The sequence below is a fragment of the Pogona vitticeps genome, chromosome 2 (genome assembly GCF_051106095.1).
Source record: "Pogona vitticeps strain Pit_001003342236 chromosome 2, PviZW2.1, whole genome shotgun sequence".
NCBI classification, from domain to species: Eukaryota; Metazoa; Chordata; class Lepidosauria; order Squamata; family Agamidae; genus Pogona; species Pogona vitticeps.
In genome coordinates this window covers 133843276-133870667 of record NC_135784.1, presented here as the reverse complement: position 1 = coordinate 133870667, position 27392 = coordinate 133843276, and the positions used below count along the sequence as shown (strand labels likewise).

General features: G+C 45.6%; 2 protein-coding genes across 4 annotated transcripts in view; one reads left to right on the top strand and one right to left on the bottom strand.

Moving 5' to 3' along the window:
• Positions 1 to 11056, top strand: part of SPHK1 (sphingosine kinase 1) — a 45944-nt gene extending 34888 nt beyond the window's left edge. The window contains exons 4-5 of one of the 2 annotated variants that reach the window (XM_020806498.3): positions 542 to 657; positions 3826 to 11056. In XM_020806498.3, coding sequence (XP_020662157.3) covers positions 542 to 657; positions 3826 to 4687 — 978 coding nt within the window. In that variant the 3' untranslated portion in view covers positions 4688 to 11056. The remainder of the gene's footprint in view (positions 1 to 541; positions 658 to 3825) is intronic. The other variant, XM_072990486.2, reaches the window with a different exon arrangement.
• Positions 8701 to 27392, bottom strand: part of UBE2O (ubiquitin conjugating enzyme E2 O) — a 93085-nt gene continuing 74393 nt past the window's right edge. For both annotated transcript variants that reach the window (XM_072990480.2, XM_072990481.2), the window contains 7 exons: positions 25608 to 25736; positions 20117 to 20206; positions 17056 to 17722; positions 16359 to 16495; positions 15112 to 15315; positions 13276 to 13333; positions 8701 to 12181 (listed from right to left, as the gene is read on the bottom strand). In XM_072990480.2, the coding sequence (XP_072846581.2) occupies positions 11439 to 12181; positions 13276 to 13333; positions 15112 to 15315; positions 16359 to 16495; positions 17056 to 17722; positions 20117 to 20206; positions 25608 to 25736 (2028 nt within the window). In that variant the 3' untranslated portion in view covers positions 8701 to 11438. The remainder of the gene's footprint in view (positions 12182 to 13275; positions 13334 to 15111; positions 15316 to 16358; positions 16496 to 17055; positions 17723 to 20116; positions 20207 to 25607; positions 25737 to 27392) is intronic.

The following is a 27392-nucleotide window of genomic DNA, read 5'->3' as shown; positions in this document are numbered from 1 at the left end:
AGGTGGGGGTACATAATTAGCAGAAAGGATCTCACCTCTTCCTCTGGTAGCACATTCTCATCTGTTACAGTGCAGACCTCTCTACTTCTTTGCAACTTTGCCATCAGCGTCCAAGCACCAGCCACCAGACAAAAGAAAGTGAGCTGCCACTTGCAACGATGAAAAAGAGGTTAAGAGGGCAATGTGTTGCTTTGCTGCTTAAAGTTGGCTCTACTTTGTAGCTCTCCGGGCTTCTCTGTTTTGGCCCACAGCACGGTTGACGAGAATCAGTATGGAAGAGGGATCCTTTGTCTGCAGTAGCTGGGTTGAAGGACTAAAGCTACCAGAGTACAGTTGCCAGTGCTAAAGTCAGTAGAAATCCCCTTGAAGGATCCCCTTCTCTGCTGCTGTTCAAGACACAGGGAGCCAGTTCCTGATGGAGCCTTGTAACTCCAGGGCCGCTCTGGCCAGAAAGTTACAAGGAAATAAATTAAGGGAAGGCCTCAGCGGAGGGAAAGGTGAAAGACGTTGTTGAGTAGCTGCCCTCTTTGTGTCTTTGCAGATGATCAATGGGCTCATGGAACGTCCTGACTGGAGGTCGGTTACCCAAAAGCCTCTTTGCATCCTTCCCGGAGGCTCTGGGAATGCCTTGGCCGCTTCTCTCAATCACTATGCAAGGTAAGGAGGGGTCGTCACCCACAGACTGTAGCCTTCATGGCCACTGAGCAAGCCAGCACGCTTTGCCGTAACTGTCTGGCACAATTGCTTGAAGTTTTGGACCCCGAAAGTTGCCATCCTTAGCAACTTGTTATCAAGCCAGCACCTGGCCTCGTTCACTGTATTTGACAGGAGTTGGGATGCTGCCAGTGTTCTCCCCTCATTAACCCTTCATTGCTTTCCCGCCACTTCTTCCTTTTTCTTTCCATTGAAAAAACTACGAAAGAGAACCAGATGACCTAGATGCACAGGGCCTTCTGACTGCTGTGGTGGTGGTGGGCCTTCTCTCAGGAAATCCCTGTATCCCTATCCGTGGATTAATGGGCTTTAAAGGGCAGGGCAGGGCATATAGGATTCCCAAGTTGGAGACAAGTGTGAAAAGCAGCATGAGGAACATTGACAGGCCTCTCTTGATGGATGATGGTGCAGTGTCTCTAGTACTGCTGCCATTTGCCTCATTTGCTCTCAGAAGCGGCAGTCTGGTTGCTTCACAGAGGCCACTTCACTGCGAATCCTTGGCTCAAGTTTCAGTACCTCTGTCTGATGTTTCAACCATTGGTGCCGCCCCAACGCCCCCAACTCTGGCCTCTGCCCCCTTGCACAGCTGGCCACGTCTTCCATCTGCTCTGTGACTAATCCTCATTTCCTAGAGGGTTTTGCTTTGAGAAGGGGGAGGAAGAGGTGGGGCTGAAAATGTTGCTAATGGGTGCCTTTCCTCTCCTTGTCAAGGAGGCTCAGCCACCTGGCTTCTGCCAAGACAAGTCCTGCTGTTTAAATCTCTGGTTTCCACAGCAGGGAAATGAGGCCCCTCAGAACATGTGTGGGCCTGCTTGAAGTTTGCACGAGAGGAGCAAAAGTGAGCCAGGGCGAGGCTGCCTTGCACGTCTGAGTAGCAACCATTTTCTGCTTCTAATTTTTTTTCTTACTCTGGTTTCCTTTCCTTCATCCGCTTGGCACTGTAAGTAATCGGGCTGCCCTGACCCGACTCTTGTAGAGCCCCTCCACTGTGTTATCCAAGTTACATTTGACTGCCTTGCAACATCTGCTGCCCTGGACCAAAGTCTTGGATTGGCTATCCAACTGACTTGGGAAGCGCCTTGCAGGAGTAAAATGGAGACTTTCCTTCCTTTTGCTGTTATGGGTAGGATCTGTTTATAGCACAAGGATAAAACAAAATAATCTCCACATGTGCCAGTCTGAGGAAGGGCGGGGTACCCACATAACAGAAAGATAAAAAGAGATACCTCTTGTTATGTGCCATCCAGTGGCCTTCAACTTCTAGCGACCCTATGAATGAACAACCTCCAAGATGTCATGTCCTCAACAACCCTGCTCAGCTCTAGCAGACTCAAGCCTTTAGAAAGTCAGTCCATGTCATATTTGGTCTTCTTTTCTTTCTGCCTGGGGCACAGTTATTCATCTTTCTGGTAGACCAGCTCTCCTCCAGCGTCACATCTCAAAGGCATCAGTTTCCTACCAGCTTTCTTCACTTTGCAGCTTTCACAACCCATACATGATGGTAGGAGATACAAGAGTGTGGATGATCTTGTTCTGCAGTGACACGTCCTTAGACATGATGATGCTTCTTGCTTCTCCTTTACAATTTTAAGTGTTTCTTCCATAATCCCAGATACCCAGTGTGATGTAGTGGATAAAGTGACAGATCAGGACCCTGGGTTAGATTTCCTGTTCAGCCCTGGAAACTCAACTGGGGTTGTGGAACTGATAAAACCAATCCTTAAATATCTCACTTACTTTGAAAGTTCTGCTTGGGTCGCTCTAAGTCAGTTCCAGCCTGATGGCACAGAACACACACACACACACACACACACAGGCATGGCATTTTTTGTCTCCAGCGCCTGGAAAGACCTACACAAGAGACCACCTGCGTGGACTCAGGAGCCTGATGGAAAGAGGTTGCCAGGCTTTGTTCAGGCTGCACAAAAGGAACATATAAACTTCTAGTCAAAATATTGTGCATGTCTTACCTCCAAGATTGCTTATTAGGTTCCTCAAACATTTCCAAAGCAGGGGTGAGGTTGGACAGTCTGTAGTGGCGGCTAAGTGGATCCTTGAACGACCGCATATTAGTTAAGAAGCGTGATGATCCTTCCCTCCCCATCCTTGAACATTGTGCCCATTTATTATCATGGCACTAAAAGTCTTGGGCCTTCTTAGTTTCTGTCATCTGGTCAGATCAAAACTTGAGAACTGCTGTTCTGTTGTGTAAGGGACTGGACGCAAATGACTCCGATCTCCTTCCTTCATCCAGTACTCTTACTTGCCACATGGGCTGCTATTTCTATTGGAGTTTTTTTCACTAACTTAACATCTCAGTTGGTTTACTTGAACTATGGCAAGGGTTGGATTAAGGGTTATTTGTAAGGTAAGGTTGGCAAATGGGGCCCTCCAGATTTTCTGAATCGACATCTCCCCTCAGCCTTCACAGCCAAGCGGTGGGAATTGCAGTCCCAAAATATTGGGGGAGGGGGGGAGAAGTGGAGGATGGGCAAAGGAATTCCATGAGAGGGTACCTGTACAGATCCCAATGAGCAGCAAGACTACATTCCCCATACAACCTTGCAGTGACTCCTAGGCAGCTTTGTTTGGAATGGAGGTTGAGAAGCCTCTCCTTTGCTTGCCACTGGTTCTCTCCTACGGTTCTGCCTGGGGGAAATGCAGGTGAATTCTGGAGATGGAGAGTTCTTGAAATATATATATAAAAAATTTCCTCATCCCTAGCATTACCCTTACCAATATGGCTGGTCCTTACCGTACTGAGGTAAAGCATGATACCAGTTATCACACAGGTCACTCTTCCCTTCATTTCCAGCCTGCTGTTGTCAGCCTAGCTAGGACATGGTGCAGAGACAGCCCACGAGACAGGAGGACCTTTAGGATCACTTCTTAAATGTGACTAAATGTGAAGTAGGCATCAACCCCTGGAAATGAGCTCTGATGCAGCAGCCACACTGCGTCAGGGCCCACTGGTGCTGTGGTATGGAAAGGATGAGGCATCTCAATAATGGCATGTTTATTTTGGCATATTATACTCCAGATGTTTCAACCACTCGCCTTGTGTTATTCTTCTGTGCAATTGTATTTTCTCTCTCTTGTCTCCTGCTACAGCAAGGGCAATTTCGTCAAGGAAGATCTACTAATTAACTGCACTTACTTCCTCTGCAAGGGGCGGTATTCACCCATGGACATAGTGTCCCTGCGCACAGCTTCCGGCAAGCGCCTGTTTTCCTGCCTGAGCTTTGGCTGGGGTTTTGTCTCCGATGTAGACATTGTCAGTGAGAGATACCGGAAACTGGGCAGTGCCCGCTTCACAGTGGGCACATTCCAACTTCTCACCACACTCCAAGTCTACAAGGGCCGCCTCTCCTACCTGCCTGCTGAAGAGCAAGGCTCTGCTTCGGACTCCTCATTTCCAACAGGGACGCAGAACCACCCGTCAGCGCAGCACACCCACCGAGGCTCCTTCGACAACGGGAAGTTGCCAGTTCACATCCTCCCTCCATCTGTGCCTCCCTTCCCAAGCGAGGGGTGCAACCTTGAGGACTCCTTGCTGGTCCCTTTTGAGCAACCAGTTCCCAAGCACTGGACGGTGGTGCCCGAGGAGGAGTTTGTCTCGATCGTATGCATCTATCAGTCCCATCTCGGAGCAGACCTTTTTTTGGCCCCCAGTGCCAAGCTGTACGACGACGCAATCCACATCTTCTACTTGAGTGCTGGGGTCTCCAGAATGGCTATGGTCAAACTCTTCATGGCTATGGACAGAGGGACCCACCTGACACTCAACAACCCCCATCTCCACTATGTGCCTGTGAAAGCCTTCCGCCTGGAGCCCCTCGAGCCCAAGGGCTTCATGACAGTGGATGGCGAAGTTTTAGCATGCGAGCCAGTGCAAGGCCAAATTCACAGACGGCTCACACATATTATCAGTGGCTCCTCAGAAGGCTTGGGACCTCCGAGAATGGAGCACTGATGCTGGGAGTGAAGGGCTGTGCAAGCACAAGGAGAGATGAGACAATTCCCAAATGCTGCACTGACTCAAGACGTCAACATGATCTGTGCTAGTGATTATTCTCAGGGGGAAATCTGGCTCGCAGAGCAGCTATTTAATCATTACAACATGAATGATGGGTGAGCCTCTTTTGTGGGAGCAGGATTAATTTTTTCCCCCCCTTAACTGTTGTGTAGCAGAAAAGGCAGCTTCTGAGTCTTCTTGCTCTGCCTAGCCCTAGAGAAAGAAAAGTAGGTCTCCAAAATTAAACCAAAGGCAGCTTCTCTGAACACTATTTTGCCCTTCTATCTACAAGCAAAACCTTCATGCAAAGCAGCTGAAGCAGAGAACATGACATCATCCCAGTGCAGTATCTGCCCAAATAAAAATAGCTTCATCCCATGCCACTTTTAGGGCCAATTTTAACCCTCCTGTTTTGTAAAGAGTTTTTTTCTTTTTCTACAGCAACACCACAAACCTCCAAATCTGTATGTGGTGATAGGTTATATTCTTATGGAGAGATGAAATAAAAGTTCTACCTTTTTCAAAAAGGAAAAACTATGATTGAAAGCTAAAGTTGATTTCAGTTCAGTGACGCAGTTGCCTTTGTAAAGGCTGAGCTGTTATAATATCCTACTTATTAGGATATTATTTGGTCCATTTTGTTCCCTATACTGCCAACTCCATGTGTCCCTATTTGATGGGAAGTTATTTGATTTGCACTTCCCAATTTCCTCCTATGGTAGCAAATTGAGAGGTTAATATGCTAATGTAGCCCTCGCTTCTGAGCATGTGATCGGAGATGCTTTATTGGCTACATAGCCTATAGTTTTAGATCAGTGTATGCCACAGTATGTATAGGTAAAGGTTCCCCTTGACATTTAGTCCAGTCATGTCTGACTCCAGGGCGCGGGGCTCATCCCCATTTCCAAGCCATAGAGCCAGCGTTTGTCCGAATGGTTTCCGTGGTCACATGGCCAGCACAACTAGACACGGAACACCATCACCTTCCCACCGTGGTGGTACCTATTTATCTACTCACATTTACATGCTTTCAAACTGCTGGGTTGGCAGGAGCTGGGACAAGTGATGGGAGCTCACTCTGTCGCGTGGATTTGATTGTACGTCTGCTGGTCTTCTGACCTTGCAGCACAGAGGTTTAACCCGCAGCGCCACCACATCCTACAACATGTATACTATCTTGCAAATTTAGGCAACTGCTAAAACTGCAAGGGATGGCTGGGATTAGGCATGGCCATGTTTTCACAGTTGCCAGTAGGCTAGTAAATGTGAGCTTCATGCAACTGGCCCAATTCCTGTGTAGCATAAGCTGTTTGTTAGCTACGGCAACGACAGTCTATGTCAACCATGGAACCAAAATGACTAGACACCCATGTTCAGCTAGAAATGAAAGGCTCATTGGTAACTTACCGGAATTATTCACTTCAGAAAAGGAAGTGTTTGGCATTAGTTGTTTCCACCCTCCCTCCCAAAAGAGTAGGATTTATGATTAACTTTTAAATGTACCACGGTATTACCTTAAGTGCCTGTGAAGCGAAGGCAGAGAACCTGTTTCTTCGACTAGGGCAGTCTTCTCTTAGGGGTCCTGAGCTGAAGGCTTCACGTCAGGGGTCAGAGCGCAGGGAGACGTGGCAGACCACCCCCTTGTTCTTTAAAACCCTACCCCACCATGCCAGCTGGGGAAAGGAAACCACACACTTCCCAGAGATATGCTAGTAGGCAGTTTTTGAAATTAAGCACAGGGCTGTCAAGTTCCTCGTCACTCCTGTAATGCAAGAATCAGTACAGATTTCATGATACAGTAGCACTCCTGTTGAGTTGATGAAGAAACAAGGTTGTGTTGACTTGGTTCTAGAGTTAATAGACAAACCTCTATGTAACTGATAAAACAACACGAATGTTTCCTTAGTGTAGAAACCAGGTTTGAGTTTATGCTGTGTACTGGAACATTACTTGACAATCTTTATTGTTTTTACTATGGTGCTATTTTTATATGGGTAGATTCTATTGCAGTATGTAGGTAATGAAATCTGAGACATTGTTTTTTAAAACCAAGCACTCCTTTTTACTCTTATGCTACAACCAGGAGCAGCAACTTTTCAAGACGGTTTGTTAAAAAAAATTTAGGCTTGGGTAGGGGGCATTATACATGGGCCTCAGAATGTTTAAATTGGCAGGATTCCTGTTTTATTTCAGCAAGACCAATAGATACCAAATGTATGTGGCCATTAACTCCAAACTTGCCTTGCCTGAAAAAGCAGACTGGGCCCTTATGATGATGAGCCAGGTGTTCAGGCCTGCAAAATATACATTTGATAAGAATCGTTTTTGCTTTATCAGCTAGAAACCCACACTGGTTCACATTAATAGCACAACTACCAAGGGGCAATATATAAGCACAGTATAAAGTTACATAGAGTGTAACATTAGACATGGAAAACCTGCCTTAAGCACAAGTACAAGCAGTCTCTACGATTTGCCTGCAGAGAAAGATGAATAGATTTCAGGGTGTTCATGGGGATGAGCAGCTTTACAGATACACCCTACTTGAGGAACAGACCAAGACTGGGGAACATCTGGCCCTCCAGCTATGAGTTTCCTGTTTCCAGCAGCCTAAACCAGGATAAGAAATGGGCAAGGGTGAGACAAATTATAGTCTAGCAACATCTGGAATGTCATAGCCTCTCCACACCTATGGCAGGGAAATCACTGCCAACATTATAAAAAGGCACAGCAAAAAATGAGAACTCTCAAACTTCTCCATCTACCAGAAAAAGTACTGAAAGAACCATGAAGTCAAATTAAATTGTTTTTGCTTGGGTTTTTGTTTTGTTTTGAGATGAGTCAGCTGTGGCTGAAATGGTTATTATTCCAAGCAATGGAAGCTTATCCAGTTTATTTCACATGGGAACCTAAAATGATTCATATCACTGGGCTGAAATGGAGATGTGTATTTGGCTTATTTCATAGCAGTATAGTTCTCACACACTACAGATAAGTAAGTAATGGTGCAGGCCAAACTACCTTATTTGCCTTTAAAGTCTGCTCCAGTGACTCTGGAAGCAGCAGGCATTGGTCTCCTTCCCAGTTTCTAGTACTGTTCAAAAACCAAAAATTAGACAATTGCACCATGTGTAAAACCTCTTCTACATCTAGAATTCATTCCAAGTGGGGATATTGACAGTGCAACATCAGATCACATAAATTTAATTAAACTGTATTTAAATATTTTACCGAGTTTCAACAAACCTTTAATTAATCCCGACAGTTTACTATTCTGTTCCAGTGTTTGGAGAAGGGAAGAGAAGGTGGGCCTGAAGGTACAGAAGAAAATCCCGCAACTTGGACATTAGGGCATAATCTGCATACACAGGACTACAGTATTCTAAGCAAATATTGTATTTTCTTTTTCTTTCCCAACAACTTTATATAAGTTGCCTTGCTTCCAAGAGCTCAGGTGTGTGCACGGCTTTATTTTCATGTAGACCTATCAAAAGGTTCAGAGACATGGTCACTCCGTCTACATTTATAAGCACAGAAGTGGTGGGGGAAAAAATCTCCATGTTTCCTTAGAAAAAGCACATTATGGGGATAATAAATGGATATGATAATGTGTGCACTGTACAAAGTAACACTGCATCTGAGAGAAAGGAGGTCACTTAGTACAGAGTCTGCATTCGTCACCATGGTCCAGTGCTGAAATATACAGGCTGCAAAGACATGAGGCTGCCAAATACATGTTTAAGGCTCTCAAACAGGTTTTAGAGGAAGTCTTCCAAGCAGGAGATTTAGCTACTTAAAAACTACAGGAATTATTTAACCTTTGCCAAGCAAGACATGCAGCACCTATGCAGGAAAAGGAAGATGTTCCTGCCTCAAGAGTTTCATGTCCACCTACATCCACTTTAGAGGAATCCACTGATACACAAGCCTCGCATCTTAAGATGGAAGAAGACACAGCAAGACCCACCACACCTCTTCACAGCGGCAAAACATAATAGCAAGCCACTTTCTCTTCTTTATTACTACATCTTAATTAGCCAAACAAAATTTGCAAGTAAAAAATGAATCACACAATACTTTATACATATATTGTAAGCAACCAAGCATTCACAGCTGCAAAAGTAACACACCTCTAAGCATTTCTCCAGTATGACAGCTCCATCAGTTTTAAATACTGTACAGAATCAAGGCTAGAAATGTATTTTTTGTAATAGTCCTTTTCCCTTCCCTTCCCTTCCCACCCCAGCACTAAACAGATGAGAGACTTTAAATTTATACATCACAATCATGTAGCCCATCTCAAGACTAACAATATGCCTCATGCTTTGGCTTTTCGGTGTGTATTTAAGCATTTTTGTTTCTTGGAAAGTCTCTTCACTCTTTATTACATACATACACTAAAAAGGAAAAAAAGTTACATAGCTGCAGTGTGCTCGGGAGCAACTGCATAACCTAGAGCTTCACATTATTCAAAAGCTTTTTGGGGAGGGGAGCGGGGTGAATGTAAACTTCTGTGCATGCCTCTGGAAGGGGCCGGCAGCAAGGATACCGGGACAGTGCTTGACTCGCATATTAAGATGGCAGCAGATCCCTATGGAGGAGGAGTCAGCAGGATCTTCCCATGATGAAGCCTCTGGGAGATCTGACCTAACTCTTGGTTGCAGTCTTGAGAAAGCAAGGTCCTCTTGTAGCTCAGCTCCTTGCTATCAAGAGCACCATCAGCTGCATGCCTCTGTGTCTCCTCCCACCTTCTTAATGAAAATGGGAGGGCATCCACTGCTCTGAAATGGGTGGGCAGCTCTGCTCTGTGATTGCTTGTTAAGGACAGCTTGCTCTTTAACATGTATCATAATCATGAAGTATGTGGGCAGTGAGCTCAGCTCTCCAAGTAGGATGGAGAATGGCGGCTACATCATCAAGAGGAATGCAGTGACATACAGGAACAGAGACCCCCAGGCCCCTCACTCTTTTCCCCTTCACATCATTAACAGTGCTATCTGATATGCACCATGGGACCTCCGGTCAAATTCTTTGCTTGCCTTGATCCAAGAATTGTATCAAGTGGATTCTTCTCCTACTCTTCCCGGTATTTCTTCTGGTTCATGATTAGCTTGGCCTACCTGTTGCCTTCCATGTTGAGAACTACTACCTCTCAAATCTTGATCCACAATACTGAGAGAACTAGCTTACTAATAGCCAAGTACACACAAAACTCACGCCATCCTCTTTAGCATCTATAACTTGATTATTCTTCTGGAAAGATGGCAGAGTTCACTAGGTCATTAATAGGTCATTAGTAGAGAACTGGAAGTAAGAGGTTTAACTCACTGAGATGTCATGCAATGATTTGTGTTGGGGGGCACACAGAATGATGAGCACACTGCACTCCTGTTTGGGTTGAAAGAATTTGAACAAACCAGCCATGATTCATCAGAAGTACAAGAACAGGCCCTCTGCCACACCTACCCTATTGCAGCACATTGGTCATTTCACCTGGAAACAGCTGGGAGAAGTGATACACAGTATTGGTACAGGGAATGAAAGCAATGGTGGCTCACAATAAAGACTGTGATTCTTACTTAAAGAGTGGGGGTGAGGGTTAGAAAGATCCATCAGCTACCAGATTGTCAACCTGTTGCTGTAAAGTTGACACAATCCCTGGAGAAAGAGAGAGTCAGGCAGAGCTGCCACTTTACATACCCATGAGTGGAAGTTAGAATTGAAAAAAAATGTGCTGCACCATGCAATTGTTTGAGCATCATCCTGAGGTACCTTGGTGTACATAATTGAGTTGGTAGCAGATTGTTCATGTATCTGGGAGAAGAGTGGGTTATATGCACTGTTCTCCTTCAAGGCAAAGTAGAGAAAGATAGATGGTTCAGTAGGAACTATATACTTAAGACAGACAGCAGGTAAACCTCAGAAGCCAAAAAGAACATTCTGAATGCTGACCAAATCAGGTACAGCTCATCTAACACTTACTTTCTGCATCAAGCTTGTCTGTCATAGGATTAGACTGCCAGGAAAAACAGCTTATATTTATCCTATTGTGGCTCTTGGAAATAAGTCCAGGCTATGTTATCTCAGCCTTTCTAGGAAATTGATCTCCTTAACTCCCACAAATGTGGCAAGCAGAGAAAACTAAGAATGGGTACAGAGCTTAAAAAGTGGCTATTCAGTGCTTAATAATAGACATACATTAGTGAAGTTAGGTCAGAAGGTGGAGGAACATTACAGTGTAGCATCTTCTTCATTAGATATAAATCAAGGATCTTTCAGGCTTAAATCAAGAACATTTCCCATCACCATTATCCATAGCACCCAAAAGGATCAAAGAGGAAAGAAGAAATCAGTTTCACACAAGCAGGAGTTGAAGAGATGCAATTCCAGTTTTTTATAAGCCCTGGAAAAGAAAAGCCACAGCTCTTGCACTCTCAGGATCAAGTTCAAAAGGAACCATGATGTGTGGGTAGGAATAGCTGTTTGTGCGTGTACAGAGTTCATCCTGTGCATCTGAAGTGTGTGTTTGTGTGGGGGAGAGCCAGCCTAAAATGACTTATGGGAGCTTCTGCTTTCTCTGTAACAAACCAGGCCAAGGAGGAATGGGTGCAGTGAGACAGTCTTATTTATTGTTAACAACGTCTGCTAGTGTCTTCCTCCTGCCTTTCCCTTCTGCTCTGCACGTCTGTCTTGTCCCTAACCTGGTGTTTTATTTGTCTTCTGTCCACTCTGGGATGTTAGCCTCTACTAAGGCAGCCCGGTACTGCTGCAAGACACCACGGATGCTCTTAATGAACCCCTTGGAGAGGGGGAAGAGGGGGAACCCAATATCAGGGTAGCCACTCCTTTCAGGAAGAAAGCTCCTGTAGCTCTTTCTCCTTTTCTTTGGTTTCACAGTAGGCTGTGTGGCAGAGTCTTGAATAGCTTTCCCCTCATCAGCTAGGTCTCTGGTGAAGTGTGCTGCTCGGGCCTGGCCCATGCTCTCGAAGTCTAAATACTGATGGGTATCACTGGCAGGCAGTGTTGACATTCCACAGCCAGAGTCTTCCAGCTCCTCCTTGCCATCAGACAGCTGGTTGGCTGCAGCTCCCAACTCCTGCTCTCCCAATGCCCCCATATTGTCTACGGGGCTCTCGGCCAGGACCCCACATGCTGAATGTACAAAGGAAGACTCCCCTAGGCAGGCATGGTCATGGCTCCTTTCCACCAGCTCATTCGTTTCCAGCCATGACTCAATTCGGTGGACCAGGCGCCATCCGTTGCAGCGGAAATGCTCATAGATTTCCTGCTCAAAGACTTCCACTGGCTTGCGCAGCAGCTGCATCATTGACTGCACCACACGGATCAAGGCCATCTCATTGTAGCACCGGCTGTTCTCATAGCCCTCCTGCAAGCCCCGATCACTGTCAAAACCAGCCTCATTGTAGTAAGGCTCGTTGACTAGGATAAGCCCTGGCGGTAAGAAAATGGGAGGGGAGGAGAGGAGGGAGAAAGCGAGAGAGAATGGCAAAAACAAGGGATTTAGAGGACTGTCAGAATACATGGATGGGCATGGAAATATACCTATGTATCTGCTGCCGAGATCTGTCTCACAGTCAATAGCTACAGAAGAAACAGGCAGGCTATTAAATATACCAGGGAGATGAAACCATCATTGAGAATTTCAGGGAGATGGATGAGAAATAAGCTTGATTTTAGAAAGCCAGACCTTGCTGCAGACTTACGGGAGGTGTCTTGAAGCCCATACATTTACTCCTGATTTATTAAAGCCATATAATCCTAAATGTCAGTAATTTATCCCACATTGCTGGCACTGATATATTTAAGCCAAAGCACATAACCACAAACAATCTCTAATTGTGTCGCAAACTGACATTCTTGAAAAACTCGTTTTAAAATCTCCCACTTTTTGGATTTTGGGGGACGGGGGAAGGAGACTTCTATGTGGTTTGAATTACCTATTTATTGCTACTGGCAAAAATCACCCCCAGCTGTTCTGATGATTAGTTAATGACAGTATACAGTCTCCTTTTGAATGCATTATGATATATGGACAAATTGTTTCACAAATTCACATCAAAAGCATGTTTCATGTCCCTTGAACACATAATAATCACTATATCCTGAAGGCTTACAGCCTACTCCAACAGAACTCACATAGGTGTCCCACTTTGCCATCTTAAATTACAAATTGGGCTTTTCATCATAGGGAACTCTTTGGATACAGAAACTACACACCTTCAAGAGAATGACAGTGATGGAAAATCTGCATGTGCAGAAATAAGCACTATGTGGGCTTGCATGGTGCCTCGTTGCTTTTAATAGGATCTTATTCTGTGGGCTGCTAGCTGCCCACGTGGCGGCCGTGGTTTTCCTTTCAGGGCATGAAATAGAAAGTGACTGGATAGCAATTACAGAGCAAGGAAAGCAGACAACAGTCAGGATGGGAGAGCATTATTCAGCCTTCTCTGGTAATTCCTTGCTGATGGCTACATTCTGCCCACCACCTCATCCAGCCCTCCATCTGCTGCTTTTGTGGAACTTACCTTGGATTGAGATGAGCACCTGCAGGAGGCTGGATTTACTAGTCCACCTCTCTGTGCCCTGGAACAGACAAATGGTAACAAACAGGTATGTCTTTTTTAGTAAGGACTAAAATAATGTGGCAGCATGGGAAAGAAGTATGCTGCAAACCATCTTCACAGAACAAGGCATCCCATTTTAGATTTTATGTGGAAAATAATACAGTCCATACTGGTACTTGGCTTCACAAGTGCACTCTTCTCTTAGACACCCACTGTAACTACAGACCTAGGCTTGAATACCAACCATCCTGGCTAGATGCAAGAGAAGGTGTGAGTCTGGTTGCTGTATAATAACTGGAGCAAGAAGCAAGTCCTCAGCCATTTATATCACACTCTGATGGCCACTCCCTCTCATCCGACAGTCTGCAAGGAACCTTGCATGCTGTTAGACTGGTGCCCACCCCAAGGTTGACAAGCGAGTGGGAAAGGCTCTTCCAGCCTTGTCAAAACCGAGGGCAATCTAAGTTAGACTCCACATGCAGCAGAAGCTGCAGAGAACAGTCCCAGGCTCTAGGTCCCCCAGGTTATCTATCCTCAGTACTTTCCTCAGCTGACTGGACTGACCACAATGGAAGGCTACCTACCTTCCATTAACTTGAAAGTCCTGCAGGACCCCTTTCAGCACGGAAGGCTTTTAGGGGCTGAAATGGGGAAGTCTTTAATTTCTGAAAATTGCTACCAGTGGCAAGGTCATCCTGCTGGTGGCAACCTTTGGAAACGGAAGGCTTCCCTCCATCCTGTGGCTTCCCCATGATGAAAAGGATCTCGTGGGAGCTTCAGTACTTTTGGGGGGCAGGCCAGAAGTAGTTTATTTCCAAACAATTGCTGTGGCTGGTGACACCATCAACCTTACCACTGCGAAGCTATGCAAACAGGATTTCTGTCAGATACCTCAGTCTTCCAAGTCCAAATAAATTCTTAGGAAGTTAGCTTTTATTGTGGCCCTGCCTCTATCAAGGAAAAGAAGGCTAAGAGCCCTGCCTACTATTGGCAAATCCAGGGCATGTAAAGTCAACCACTGCTATGAAGGAGCACACCTATTTCTCAGAGGACTCTGTCCATTATAGGGCCCACCCACAACACTGCTTATGCATGTACCCTACAGTAGATGCTACATTTGGCACCTGGGTGAAGGTTAGGCACCATGATGACACTGCACAAGGGTGTTGCCTATAGCCCAGCTTAAGGCCTGGCATCCCTAAACTCTGTTACATTATGTGGTCAGCCCACTATTAGTGCCTCATGTGACATGCTTAAATGAAGTGGTACAATGAACACTGCAAGTGAAATGAAGGCCAACGCAGCTGTGCAGCTGGTCACAAGACAGGAGAGTTGCTGCAAGGAAAAAAAAGTCAAGATGTGCTTTTACTGTTTTATTTTGAGTTGCTACAACAGTGTAAATATTACATATGTGACAGTATCACGTAATCTTTTCTAGAAGGGTCTGTTGAGAAAGTGAAATATGTTGTGAAAAAAATATTTGTTCACAACAGCCCACTTGCTACGTTTTCCTACATGCTTAGAGTATCTAGTTTGAGCCAAGGCACCTCACTACAGTAGTGGACATCACATAGCTACAAAGGAAGAGCGCCCACACTACTTTTAAGATTTGTGCCTGGGCAGTGTGGCGTAACTTCACGCAAGATCTTCCAACGGCAGACCCAGCCCACCTTTGGGGCAAAAACACTGATGGGAATTTGGAAGTAGAAGAAAGCTTGCCATTTGATGCCATTTATACTATGCTATTTAGACATGTAAGAATCACAGCAACAGAGAAAAGTTGAGAGGCAGCCTTACCTTGCCTATCCATGTCCCCAGAAGACTTACGCAGACCTTGCCGTTGTCATACAAGTTGGGGTTCAGTCTCCCACTACACTGGGAGAGGTAACGGAAGAGAGGGGGGACAGCTGGATAAATATTGGGGAGCTGGATGTCAAATAAGAAGAGTCCGTCTTCATATGGGGTGCGCGTAGGTCCTTTGACAAGGGCCGAAAAGAGATCCTGTGAAGACACTAAGCGTAAGCCCAAGCAGCATTCCAGGAAAATAAAACCCTAATTCATAAAATGTAATAGTGGATTTAAAAGTGGACTGGATTCTGCTGAAGGATGTTCTCCTCATTTACTCAACATTAAGTCTCTGAAAGGAGTCACAGGGTAGGAACTGAAGGCACAAGATGCAGAATCCCTGCTGAGACTCAGCAACTACTGGCCACAAAGAGTTCCACTGCAATTCAAAAGAAGGCTCTAAAATGCAATACCTTGCCTTAACTACAGGCCTGAACACCTTGCCTTGGCCAATCGACTCAAGCCAGTTGCACTGCATTACATGTTTAATTGGTAAGAGAACACACTTGTTCAGTTGCCCTATTCATGAAAAAATCAGGGCAGGAATATTTTAGGTAAGTTCCCTGAGTTAGTTTTTGGCAAGTCCAGCAATACATTTTTTTAACTTGCTGGTACAACCAATACAAATGCATCAATAAAAGAAAATGTTGCTGTTTGCATGCTACTGACCACTACTGTCACACAGCTTCATGGTTGGACAGATTGCTGCCACCAAGTAATGAGGAAGGCTAAAATTCTGCAGATGTTTAAGGAAGATTCCTGGAAAGCTTTGTATTCTCTCATTAATATTTTTTTACAAGCAATGGTTTTGACATTAACTTGTAATCTGACTAATTTACAGCTTCCACATTGTACTGAAGGGGCAGATGAGCACACATGAGCAAATGGGGCTATTCAGATCTGCAATATAAACTCAAGAAGACAAAAGCAGAGAGGCTGCAATATGGAAGTAGTGGCCAACGCTTGTGGTGACATGAAGGAAATGGCAGCCCTTTCTATAAGCAAAAGTGATTTTGCCCATAGGCAACACATTCATTTCCACTAGGAAATACTTCAGATGCAAGGACAGAAGCCACAGCCTCCTCCCCCCCCCCCCAAAAAAAACGAGAGATCCTGGTTAGCATCTTGCTGGAAGCCGATCTAAAAAGGATTCCTATTTTTCGTGGATGGTGAGCTCAGTTCAAGTTACATGGACTTACCATTCTGTCCTCAAAGGTTTTGACCATGATGCCGTCAGGCAAGGAGGTTGCTAGAAGTGCCATTTCTTTCCTCACTGTGCTGAAAAACTTCTTGGCTTCTGGAGGTTGGAACTCCATTTTCTTAAAGGCATGGCTGTCTAACAGGGTAAGAAAACACCAGGACAGCAGATTATTTATCCTTCCACATCCACACAGAATATAATCACTCATAAGGAAATACTTCCGTACCCCTTGATACCAGTCAGAAAATATTTAAGTAAGGTGAAGAAGGCGAAAAACCCAGCTCTCTAGCTCTTCACAGGGAGGCGCAGTGAAGAGAAGTGGAGGTTTGAAATTAGAGTTTTCCTTCTCCTAGATGGGCTACCTTCCCAGGCTAATTAGTCCCACCTAACCGGCTCATATTGAATATTGACAGAATAATCACACCCCTAGATGATCAGCTCTCCACCAAAAGAAGGTATGCTCCCCACACACCTTATTTTAGCAGGAATGTTTTTTTTAAACTGGGTTTAAAAACTGGGTTTTAAAAAAAGGATATAACCTTCTAATCACTTTGGGGTGTAGTTCCCCAAAAGATCCCAGGGCAAAAGCTGGAAAACTTTTAACATGTCCATGAATTTCAATTCATATGAGGGCCAAAGGTTCCACACCTCTGCTTTAAGACATGGACAAGTAAGCCCGCTGCTCCTGCACTCACCTGGAGCACACTCCAGAACAGAGAAAACTTCCCCCTTGGCACTGGTGAAGGTAACACCAGGCCTGCCTCCGCTCTGCTGGCAAAGCACGGGAGTCTCACTGGGCCATTCTGATGCCACTGGGGTCTGTGTCTGTGCCTCTCTCTCTTCCTTCTTCTCCACTTCTGCCATGGCCTCCATCTTTTCCTCTTCCACAATAGCTACGTTGTCCAGAGTCTTCTTCAGGTTCTCCTGCAGCTTTTTAATGTCATCCAGGAACTTCTTTTCCCGAGTGGGCTTTTCAGGTTCTACCGTTGGGGAGGTTGGGTAGCCCGTCAGCAGTTGTTCAACTGTCATATTCTTCAGGCTCTCCAGAATCTTGATGGCCTCCTTCAACTCTCGGAAACTCTTTGGTGTCCCTTCCTTGCCTGACTTATCTGTTGCTAGATCTGCCACTGCCATGGCCACAGCACCTTGCACCTGCTCCTCCCCGCTTTTCACCTCCTCCACAGGTGGCTCCTCAGGCTCCACTTCCTCAATTTTGGGGTGGTCATCTTCCATGAGCCCATTGTCTGTCTCCCAGCTATCACTCTCATCCTCCCATTCATCTGAAGAGGCACCACTAGTGCTACCATCCATCGAATCAAGGTCAGTCTCCTCATCCATCTCAGATTCTATGTTATATAAGTGCTGTGAACCAGACAGGGAAGGGCACAGAGTTAGCAAAAAAGTTTGGTGCCTTTTTAATGTCAGCTGGCATCATGAAGTGGTTTAGTCTCATTTAAAAAGGGGATCTGCTGCAACAGCACTTCTTCACTAACAGGATACCTTAGAGGCACAGTTCCCACCAGGCTGACATTCAGGTAGATCCTACTTGCCTTGAATGTTAGACTTATGCAACGCCTGTGCATAAGATTCTGAATAAGAACTTTCCCTTCAAAAACTAGGGCATCCTGGGTCAAGTGGAATAGTTTACAAAAAGGCTAGAGAGAGAGTTGGGAGTTCCTTCAACTGACAAAAGAGCAGCATGCAACCAATCTGTCAGATGAAGACATCAAAATGATGAACTTCTCTAACAAATAATCTTATTTATTTCATGTGCCATTTACTGTATTATCCCCTTGTAATTTATAAAGCCCTATAACAAAGAAATGAAATCACTATCTTCTGTTCACAGACTCTGCATTTATTATACGCTGGCACTGAACTATACTGAGACAGCTTTCCTTTGTGGCCGGATTCTCGATGTGATATGATCACATGCGACAGGAGTGGGAAGGGAGACAGCAGAGTGCTTTGTATCCCATCGCCATAGTTTAGGCACTGCACCATTTTATTGCAATTAAAGGGAACTGCTCTGTTTAGGAAAAGAAAGCTCCAAATGCCAAGCATTTCATACACACAAACAAGCTTCTGAAGCAACAGCAAACTTTGGTGAGTCCTGGCTAGACCAAAAGAGCAGTAGCTATGTGGGAACAAAGAAATAAGGTACAGGATGACACACTTTTCCTGATTCATCCTCCCCTCACTCTGATTTGGGAGAGATTTAAATCCAAGGTGTCCTCCAGTCCTATGTATTTTTTTACTTTAGAAATATCAAGTTATGCAAAATACTAAATTCAGCATACTCTGATCAGTACAGCCGTGTTCTAGATACTGGTTGAAATCCAGTAGTAAGTCACAACTAGTGCAGCCCCATTTAATAACAACATCATCAACAACAACAAACTTAGAAAGGAGATAACTCACCAACTCTCCTCTGATTCAACAGTCCTACACTAGTTGTAACTTACTACTAGATTTCAGCCTCTGAAACGCAGTAGTAATTTACAACTATAGTAGTTCTATTGTCACTGGAGGAAATGAATGGGGCATAACAATAGAATAGCCTTGTAAACTAATGAACTTCTCTGGTCTGCATAGTTTACAACCCAGACATTGCATCTCATCTGCTCCTACTTCCTTCCTCTAATTCTAGCAAAAGCTTTACTTTCCAAACATTCCATGTCCATGGGGTTTTTAACCAGTATCTGAAGGAATCCTGGGCTTCTCATTCTAGCGTATGTCCGCTTCTGAAAAAGACAACTGCTGCACCACTACTGATGTTTTGCCTGCACTACACAACTGCAGGGAAGTGCTGAGTGCATTGGTTTATGTACCAATTCATGGATGATTACAATGAGGTCCGAAAGGACTGGCCTATTCCCTGCTCAAACCCCAAATATGTCTCAGTATCCTGTGCAAGATGCAGCAGGTCCTTGACAGATGAGGTGATGTGGAATGCAGATGGAAAAATCTGAAAGCCAGCATCCTGGGATCCTTGGAATTTCTGCTGAATAAGACTGGACGCGTATCTAATCTAATATTCCTCTTCCCACAGTGACAAACCAACTGCTTGTGGGAAACTGAACAGTTCTTTGCACATGATTTCAAGACAGTCATCCAAATCCCCAGGAGCTTTTGGAAAAGAAGCATGAAGGTGAATGGCAAGAAGGATCAGGAAAATACTTAACTACATGAGTGGAATTCTGTGCAAAGTTCTTTGGATCTACTTACATTAAGGACCATGAAGAACACAAGTTCCCTGAAGCAGAACAATGCACTCCACATTTTATGCAGCAGGTGTACCCACACACTAGGGAAAACCAGGAGGAACCTTGTTTGAAACAATCTTTGAACTTGTGTCTACTACTGATCAAAAACTCCTGGGTTAAACAGGTGGAAAGAGGAACTCCATCCCTTAATTCTTAACTCCTGGATTAAACAGGTAGAAAGAGGAACTCCATCCCTTAATTCTTAGTGCATACTGGCATACACTGGTGAGGTTCAAGATACCAATAATAAACAAAGTACACACTGTATGTCTGAAATCTGCTTGGCCCTGCTATTGATCATGGCTACAGGCTATAAGCAAAGCGTTCTCTGAATACCACATTTTCTGGGATATGTATTTGAAAGGTATATCATCACTGAATCCAGGTCTGTAAGAGGAAGAGACCACTCATATTTTGGATAAAAATGAGGAAAATACTACTAATTTAAGATGAATGCACCATTAGGGACTAATAACTAGTGTCAGCTTACCTGTGGCAGGACAATTGTCCTGGAATTATCAGCCCACACAACCTCCACTTTGCTGCTGAAATCCACACGAGCCACCTGTCCCACAGAAGGCTATGGAAAGAAAATAAGCAAACACTTGAGCAAGCACACTTTATGTTCTGGAATGTCAGGTGCAACTGCTTTCTTGAGGTAACTGGGTCTTGTAAGAGAGGTGAGCCAAGTGAACAAGCAATGATTTCTGCTCTTGCTAAAATCCTATTCTGAAGAGACTCCACAAAGTCTACCACAGAGACACTGCAGGCCCCACTAGATGGGACCCTGATTCCACATCTAGAAACTGCACAACGTATGTGGAGAAGGCTGCTTAAGTTATTCTACCTTGAGGTTGCCTCAATTTGTATTTAGGAAAAGTGTTTGCTTTTGTTTTGTAACTGATCATTTTGGACATGACACGGCTTTATTTACACACAGATTTCCAAGCTTAGAGTGGGGGGTGGGGACAGGCTGAAAGAGGGAAAAACAGCAATTTGCCTCTGACTAGATCTCCTCTTGTCACTGGAGACCAAGGCCAAGAGCATCCATTCCATGGTATTACTGATTACACATACAGATGTGAAAGATGGGCAGTGAAAAAAGCTGACAGGGAAAACCCCCCAAATTCATTTAAATGTGGTATGAGAGGAGAGTTTTAGAGATACTTTGGACCACTAGAAAGACAAGTAAGAGGGTGCTAGATCGAGTTAGGCCTGAAATCTCTAGAAGTGAAAACGACTAAACTGATGATTTCGTATTTTGGGCATATTATGAGAAGGGAAGAATCACTGGACTAGACAATAATGCTGGGAAAAGGACAAGGCAGCAGGAAAATACCAAGACAAAATGCGAGATGATTGACTCAAACCTCACCCCCGCCCAATCACCTTGAGTATACAAGATCTAAGCAAGGTTGTTAATAATAGGACCTTTTGGAAGTCACTAATTCGTGATGTTTTCTTAAGCCGGTAGAGACCTGAGGGCACATTTTAAGAAATGATTTAACCATGAGCCACTTATTAAAGAACCCTTTCTAATTTCACAGGTGCTAATCCCAGCCTCTCTGAGACTAGCATTCCTGCACTCGGGGGAGCCGAATTTCATCTGCCTTCCGCAGCTCACCGAGTGAGAGACGGTGGGTTTGTGGTTGGCCGGCTGCCAGCCTTTTGGAGAGGGAACTGGCCAAGTCACCCTTTGCTCTGCAGGATTGAGCCCTGTTGCTTCTTGGCTGCCTCCTCCCCTTCCCTACATCAGCCACCTGGCTCAAGGGGAAAAAGAAGGCTTTTAAGCCGGAGCTGCTTCTGGGGCCCTTTCAGACCAGCATTCCTGCACTCGGGGGAGCCGAATTTCATCTGCCTTCCGCAGCTCACCGAGTGAGAGACGGTGGGTTTGTGGTTGGCCGGCTGCCAGCCTTTTGGAGAGGGAACTGGCTAAGTCACCCTTTGCTCTGCAGGATTGAGCCCTGTTGCTTCTTGGCTGCCTCCTCCCCTTCCCTACATCAGCCACCTGGCTCAAGGGGAAAAGAAGGCTTTTAAGTTGGAACTGCTTCTGGGGCCCTTTCAGACTAGCATTCCTGCACTCGGGGGAGCCGAATTTCATCTGCCTTCCGCAGCTCACCAAGTGAGAGACGGTGGGACTATGGCTGGGCTCTCGCCGGCTGCCAGATTCCCTGAAGGAACCGGTTGGGGAACAAGCTGGGAAACAGGGGGGTCTGAGGGGTCTCTGGGGCAACCAATAGAGACAATATACGGCAGGGGAAGATACGGCGGTGGGAGTAGAGCATGCCCGAGTAGGAGAAAGGAGGTTAGATACCTTACACCTATCCCTCTTTCTAGCTCTACTCCTAGCCAAATGGTACCAGGTGACCATATCAGCCACCCCCCGGGCCACATGGTATTGTTGGTAAATGCCAGGTCGGCAAAAAACAAGACTGCCCTCATCCATGACTTAATTTTGGATGAGGGGGCCGACCTGGCATGCATTACTGAGACCTGGGTGGGAGAAGAAGGAGGAGTTCCTCTATCTCAGTTATGTCCCCCTGGGTACTTGGTCCAACACCAGGGTCGCCCGGAGGGGCGGGGAGGAGGTGTGGCAATAGTCTACAAGGATTCCTTCCATTTTTCCAGGCTCCCTGTCCCCTTGGGAAATGGTCTAGAGGGCCTGTATTGTGTGTTGGGCTTGCGAGACAGACTAGGGATTCTGCTGGTGTACCGCCCACCCTGCTGCTTACCAACAGTCTCCCTACCTGAGCTGACGGAGGTGATCTCAGATCTGGTGTTGAGGACCCCCAGACTTTTGGTACTGGGGGACCTCAATCTCCATGCTGAGGCCACTTTATCAGGGGCAGCTCAGGACTTCATGGCCGCCATGACAACCATGGGGCTGTCTCAACATGTCATCGGCCCGACTCATGAGAAAGGCCATACACTTGACCTAGTATTCTCTGCGGGACAGGGGGATGGTGGTCCGGATGTGGTGGATTTATCTTTGACTCCGTTGTCATGGTCGGACCATTTCCTGGTAAAATTTAGACTCTCAGCCACTACTACCCTCTGCAGGGGTGGGGGATCAATTAAAATGATCCGCCCCCAGAGACTTATGGATCCTGAAGGATTCCTGAATGCTCTAGGGGAGTTTCCAGCTGATATGGTCGGCGCTCCTGTCGAAGCCCAGGTCGCCTTGTGGTACAAGGAGATGGCCCGGGCGGTTGACACAATCGCACCTAGGCGCCCTCTCCCTGCCCGCAGAGCCTATAAGGCTCCATGGTACACAGAGGAGCTTTTGGCCATGAAACGGTTGGGGAGACGGCTTGAGCGCAGATGGAGGAAATATCGCTGCGACTATGACCAAACACAGCTTAGAGCCCATTATCGGGCCTACTCTGTGGCAATACGGCTGGCGAAACGCCAGTATTTCTCCAGCCGTATCGCTTCCTCGGTGTGTCGTCCAGCAGAGCTATTTCGAGTGGTCCGGGACCTTCTTCAACCTAATGGTTCGGTGGAGGTCCTGGACTCCTCAGTGGCTCGCTGTAACGAATTTGTTACGCACTTTGAGGGAAAAATTGCTCAGATTCGCAAAGATTTGGACTCCACTGTTGATGCAGAGCCCATGGTTGTGTCCAGTGCTCCGGACTTATGTCATAATTTATTGGATGAGTTTCAGTTGTTGCGACCTGAGGATGTGGACAGGGTGCTTGGATCGGTTCGTGCCACCACTACACAACTCGACCCTTGCCCATCATGGCTAATAAAGAAATCTGCCAGGGGAGTTTGCACCTGGATCCTGGAGGTCATCAACTCCTCGTTAAGAGAGGGAGTGGTTCCTGCCCCATTAAAGGAGGCAGTGATTCGCCCGCTCCTAAAAAAACCTAACCTGGATCCAGGTTTAGTGAACAACTATCGTCCAATAGCAAACCTCCCTTTTCTGGGCAAGGTGTTGGAACGTGTGGTGGCTGAGCAGCTCCAGGCTCTCCTGGATGAAACGGATTATCTAGATCCATTTCAATCGGGTTTCAGGCCGGGTTATGGGACGGAAACTGCCTTGGTCGCCCTGTATGACGACCTTTGCCGGGAGAAAGACAGGGGTAATGCATCCCTGTTGATTCTCCTGGACCTCTCAGCGGCTTTCGACACCATCGACCATGGTGTCCTTCTGGACAGACTGGCTGGGATGGGAATTGGAGGCACTGTTTTACAGTGGTTCCGTTCCTACCTGGCTGATCGAGTCCAGAAGGTGGTGCTGGGGGACAGTAGCTCTGACCCATGGCAGTTGCGTCATGGGGTTCCTCAGGGCTCTATACTGTCCCCCATGCTGTTCAATATCTACATGAAACCGCTGGGGGAGGTCGTTAGGAGGTTTGGGCTGAGGAGTCAGCAATATGCTGACGACACCCAGCTCTACCTCTCATTTTCTACCAATCCAGGTGTGGCAGTCACCGTTCTGAACTCGTGCCTGGACTCGATAATGGTCTGGATGAGGGTCAATAAACTGAGGCTCAATCCAGACAAGTCTGAAGTGCTGCTGGTAGGTGCCCCGCCAGATAGGTTAAAGGGCCATCTCCCTACCTTAGACGGGATCACACTCTCCCTAAAGGATAGGGTCCGCAGCTTGGGGGTGCTTCTTGACCCCAGTCTGACCTTGGAAGCCCAGGTGGACTCGGTGTCCAGGGGTGCCTTCTTACAGCTGCGGAGAATATATCAAATTCGCCCTTACCTGGATGAGCGGAGCCTGGCAGCAGTCACTCATGCACTGGTAACAACCAGACTGGATTACTGCAATGCGCTATACGTGGGGCAGCCTTTGAAGACGGTCCGACGACTGCAACTGGCACAGAACCGGGCTGCGCGGCTGGTAAGTGGTGCCGCCGCACGGACTCATATCACGCCGGTTCTGAAAAATTTACACTGGCTGCCGGTTGCTGCTCGGGCCCAATTCAAAGTGCTTACTTTGACATATAAAGCCCTAAACGGCTTAGGACCTGGTTACCTAAAGGACCGCCTTCTTCCATATGTGCCTGCCCGTCCTCTAAGATCAGGCCAGGAGGCCCTTCTGAAGGTGCCATCTCTGAAAGAGGTGAAGGGGATGGCATGTCGGAATAGGGCCTTCTCGGTTGTTGCCCCCCAACTTTGGAACACCCTCCCTAGAGAGATCCGCCTGGCTCCGACACTTTTGGCCTTTCGGCGCCAGGCAAAGACCTTTCTGTTCACCCAGCATTTTAATTAATTACTTTTAATGTTTTAATTGTTTTAAGAAATATTTTAATATATGGTATTTTATACTGTTTCTTAAAATGTTTTTAATGTTTTTAGGTTTTAATGTTGTACGCCGCCCAGAAGCCATTGGCAATGGTGCGGCTAAAAAATATTGTAAATAATAATAAATAAAATGAGTCTAATGCTATTTGAAAAGTCTACCATCTAGTGGACCCTTTAGGAATTTGGAATTTGAGTCTCTTTGCCTTTTGAGTTGTCCTTGATTTGGGTTTCCAAAGAGTCGTCAAGAAAAAAAATGTATTCAAAACTTCATGGGTTGAAAATGTTTATGCTTGGTTACTCAACCATTTTAGTTTAAGCCAAAATTAGCTGTTTGAAAATTTCAAGACAGCAGACTTCATTGCAGCTTCATCGTTGCAGCAATATAAGTAGAAAGAGACATGGCAGCTTTCTGGCCATTAGTTACCACGATGGCTCATCCTTCAATCCAAGTAATATTGATTCTGCTACAAAGACAGGAAACCAGTTCTATAGACATGCACAAAGGAAAGAGAGCCATCCTTCTATAAACAGTGGAAGCAAACACTTCTGTTAGGGCCACTACCAGAAAGATGCTATGATACCTTACATGTCTCAGTCCAGACCAAGAGAGAGGAATTGCAGCAGTATCTGGCCCCACTACTTGCCTCTCCCCAGTCTCTCCCTTGCCTCATTTTATCCCACAGCATAATTATGTCCCCTGCCCTGCCAGCCCGCACATAACTTGCCTCATTTTCTCCAATGGAAACACCATCCTCAGCATTGCCAATACGTATCACAAAATCAGTTGTGCGGAAGCGGAAGTCTGGATGATCAGCAATGTCATACACACTCACATCCTCCTCTTCTCCAATCAGCTGGCAAAGAACACACAGAAATCAAGACCAACTTTCACCCACCCATCAATTTCCAAAATCTTATATTTGACCAACTTACAGGAAGTCCTTTAATGCTTCACTTCTGCTCTTTAATGCTTGACTTTCTGCTGGCATGGGATACAGTCACTCGTACACAATCATATATGTATACAATCTTTGAAAGAGTGGTGAAGTGATTCAAACAGACATGCATGCACTGGAGTAGAGACTGATTTAGGAAGGCTCTCAAATGAGCAAAGTCTTTCTCCATTATATGGTCTACAGTGCTTGCATATTACTTATTCATACTGAACCATTTAAGTACATGGTACTACAGAGAATGAGAGGACAGCTCCATATTGCCAAGGGGCTAAAAACAGGAACACAAGACACATGGGAAGCAGTATCTTAGCCTCATCTTGTAACTGCCATGCCACTTGTTCATATGAACTGGAAACTCCAAAAAAACAAACTCCTATGTGCATTTCATTTATTTATTTATGTATTTATTTATTTGATTTTTACCCCGCCCCTCTAGAGTCAGACCATGTCTACTCGTGCAGCCTACACATCCATATCCAAACCCAGGCTTCTGCGGTGCATGCAGTCAATGTTCCTTTTGTCCCCTACCCCAAACAACATGAGAAGCTGAAGATAATTTGAGATAGAAGGATTGACACTTCACACATCAATCCAAGTTCACAAGAAAGCTTCTAAGCAGCATGTCAGAGGGTCACGTTAAATGGGAACAGAGGTTAAACACCAGCAGAAAATCCCAAAGAAGCTGAACTCGGCATTTAACATAAAAGATCTAAAAGTCTAAATCAAAAGGATCAGAAAGGTGTTCTTTAAAAAAAGAATCTCAGTTCACTATGCTTTACAAATGGGATAGAATATCCATGTTTAGTTTTTTAAAGCTAATATTGATTTAGGACTAGAAAAAGGCAAAATCCATCATTAGGATATATTAGGATAGGTAAAGGTAAAAGTTCCCCTTGACAAATTGTCTGGTCGTTTCCATCTCTAGGGGGTGGTGCTCATCCCTGTTTCCAAACCGTAGAGCCAGCGTTTGTCTGAAGTCAGTTTCTGTGGTCATGTGGCCAGCGCGACAAGACACGGAACACTGTGGTGGTACCTATTTATCTACTCGCATTTTTACATGCTTTTGAACTCCTAGGTTTGCAGGAGCTGGGACAAGTGATGGGAGCTCACTCCGTCATGTAGATTTGATCTTACGACTGCTGGTCTTCTGACCTTGCAGCACAGAGGCTTCTGCAGTTTAACCCACAGAGCCACCACGTCCCTTCCACTACAGTGGGGTCTTGACTTAAGAACGGCTCGAGTTAAGAACATTTTGACTTAAGAACGACTCTCATAGGAAAATATTGACTTGACTTACATACTTAGATTTGAGTTAAGAACTGAAAAAAACCCACGTGGGAGGCAGGGAAAGTGCAAAATTTGAACTTTCAGTTAACTGTTGGCCAGTGAAAAGGGTGCCTGTCTGCTTCCTCACTCCTCCCTGCGTTTAGAGAGTGGATTGGGAGACAGTCTTCAGACTGCCTGGTACTACCTGGACTGTATTTTCCCTGCCTTCCCTGAACCTTTCTTGACCTAAGAAAAAAAGAAACAAAATATCCCCCTCTAGTGGTCGAA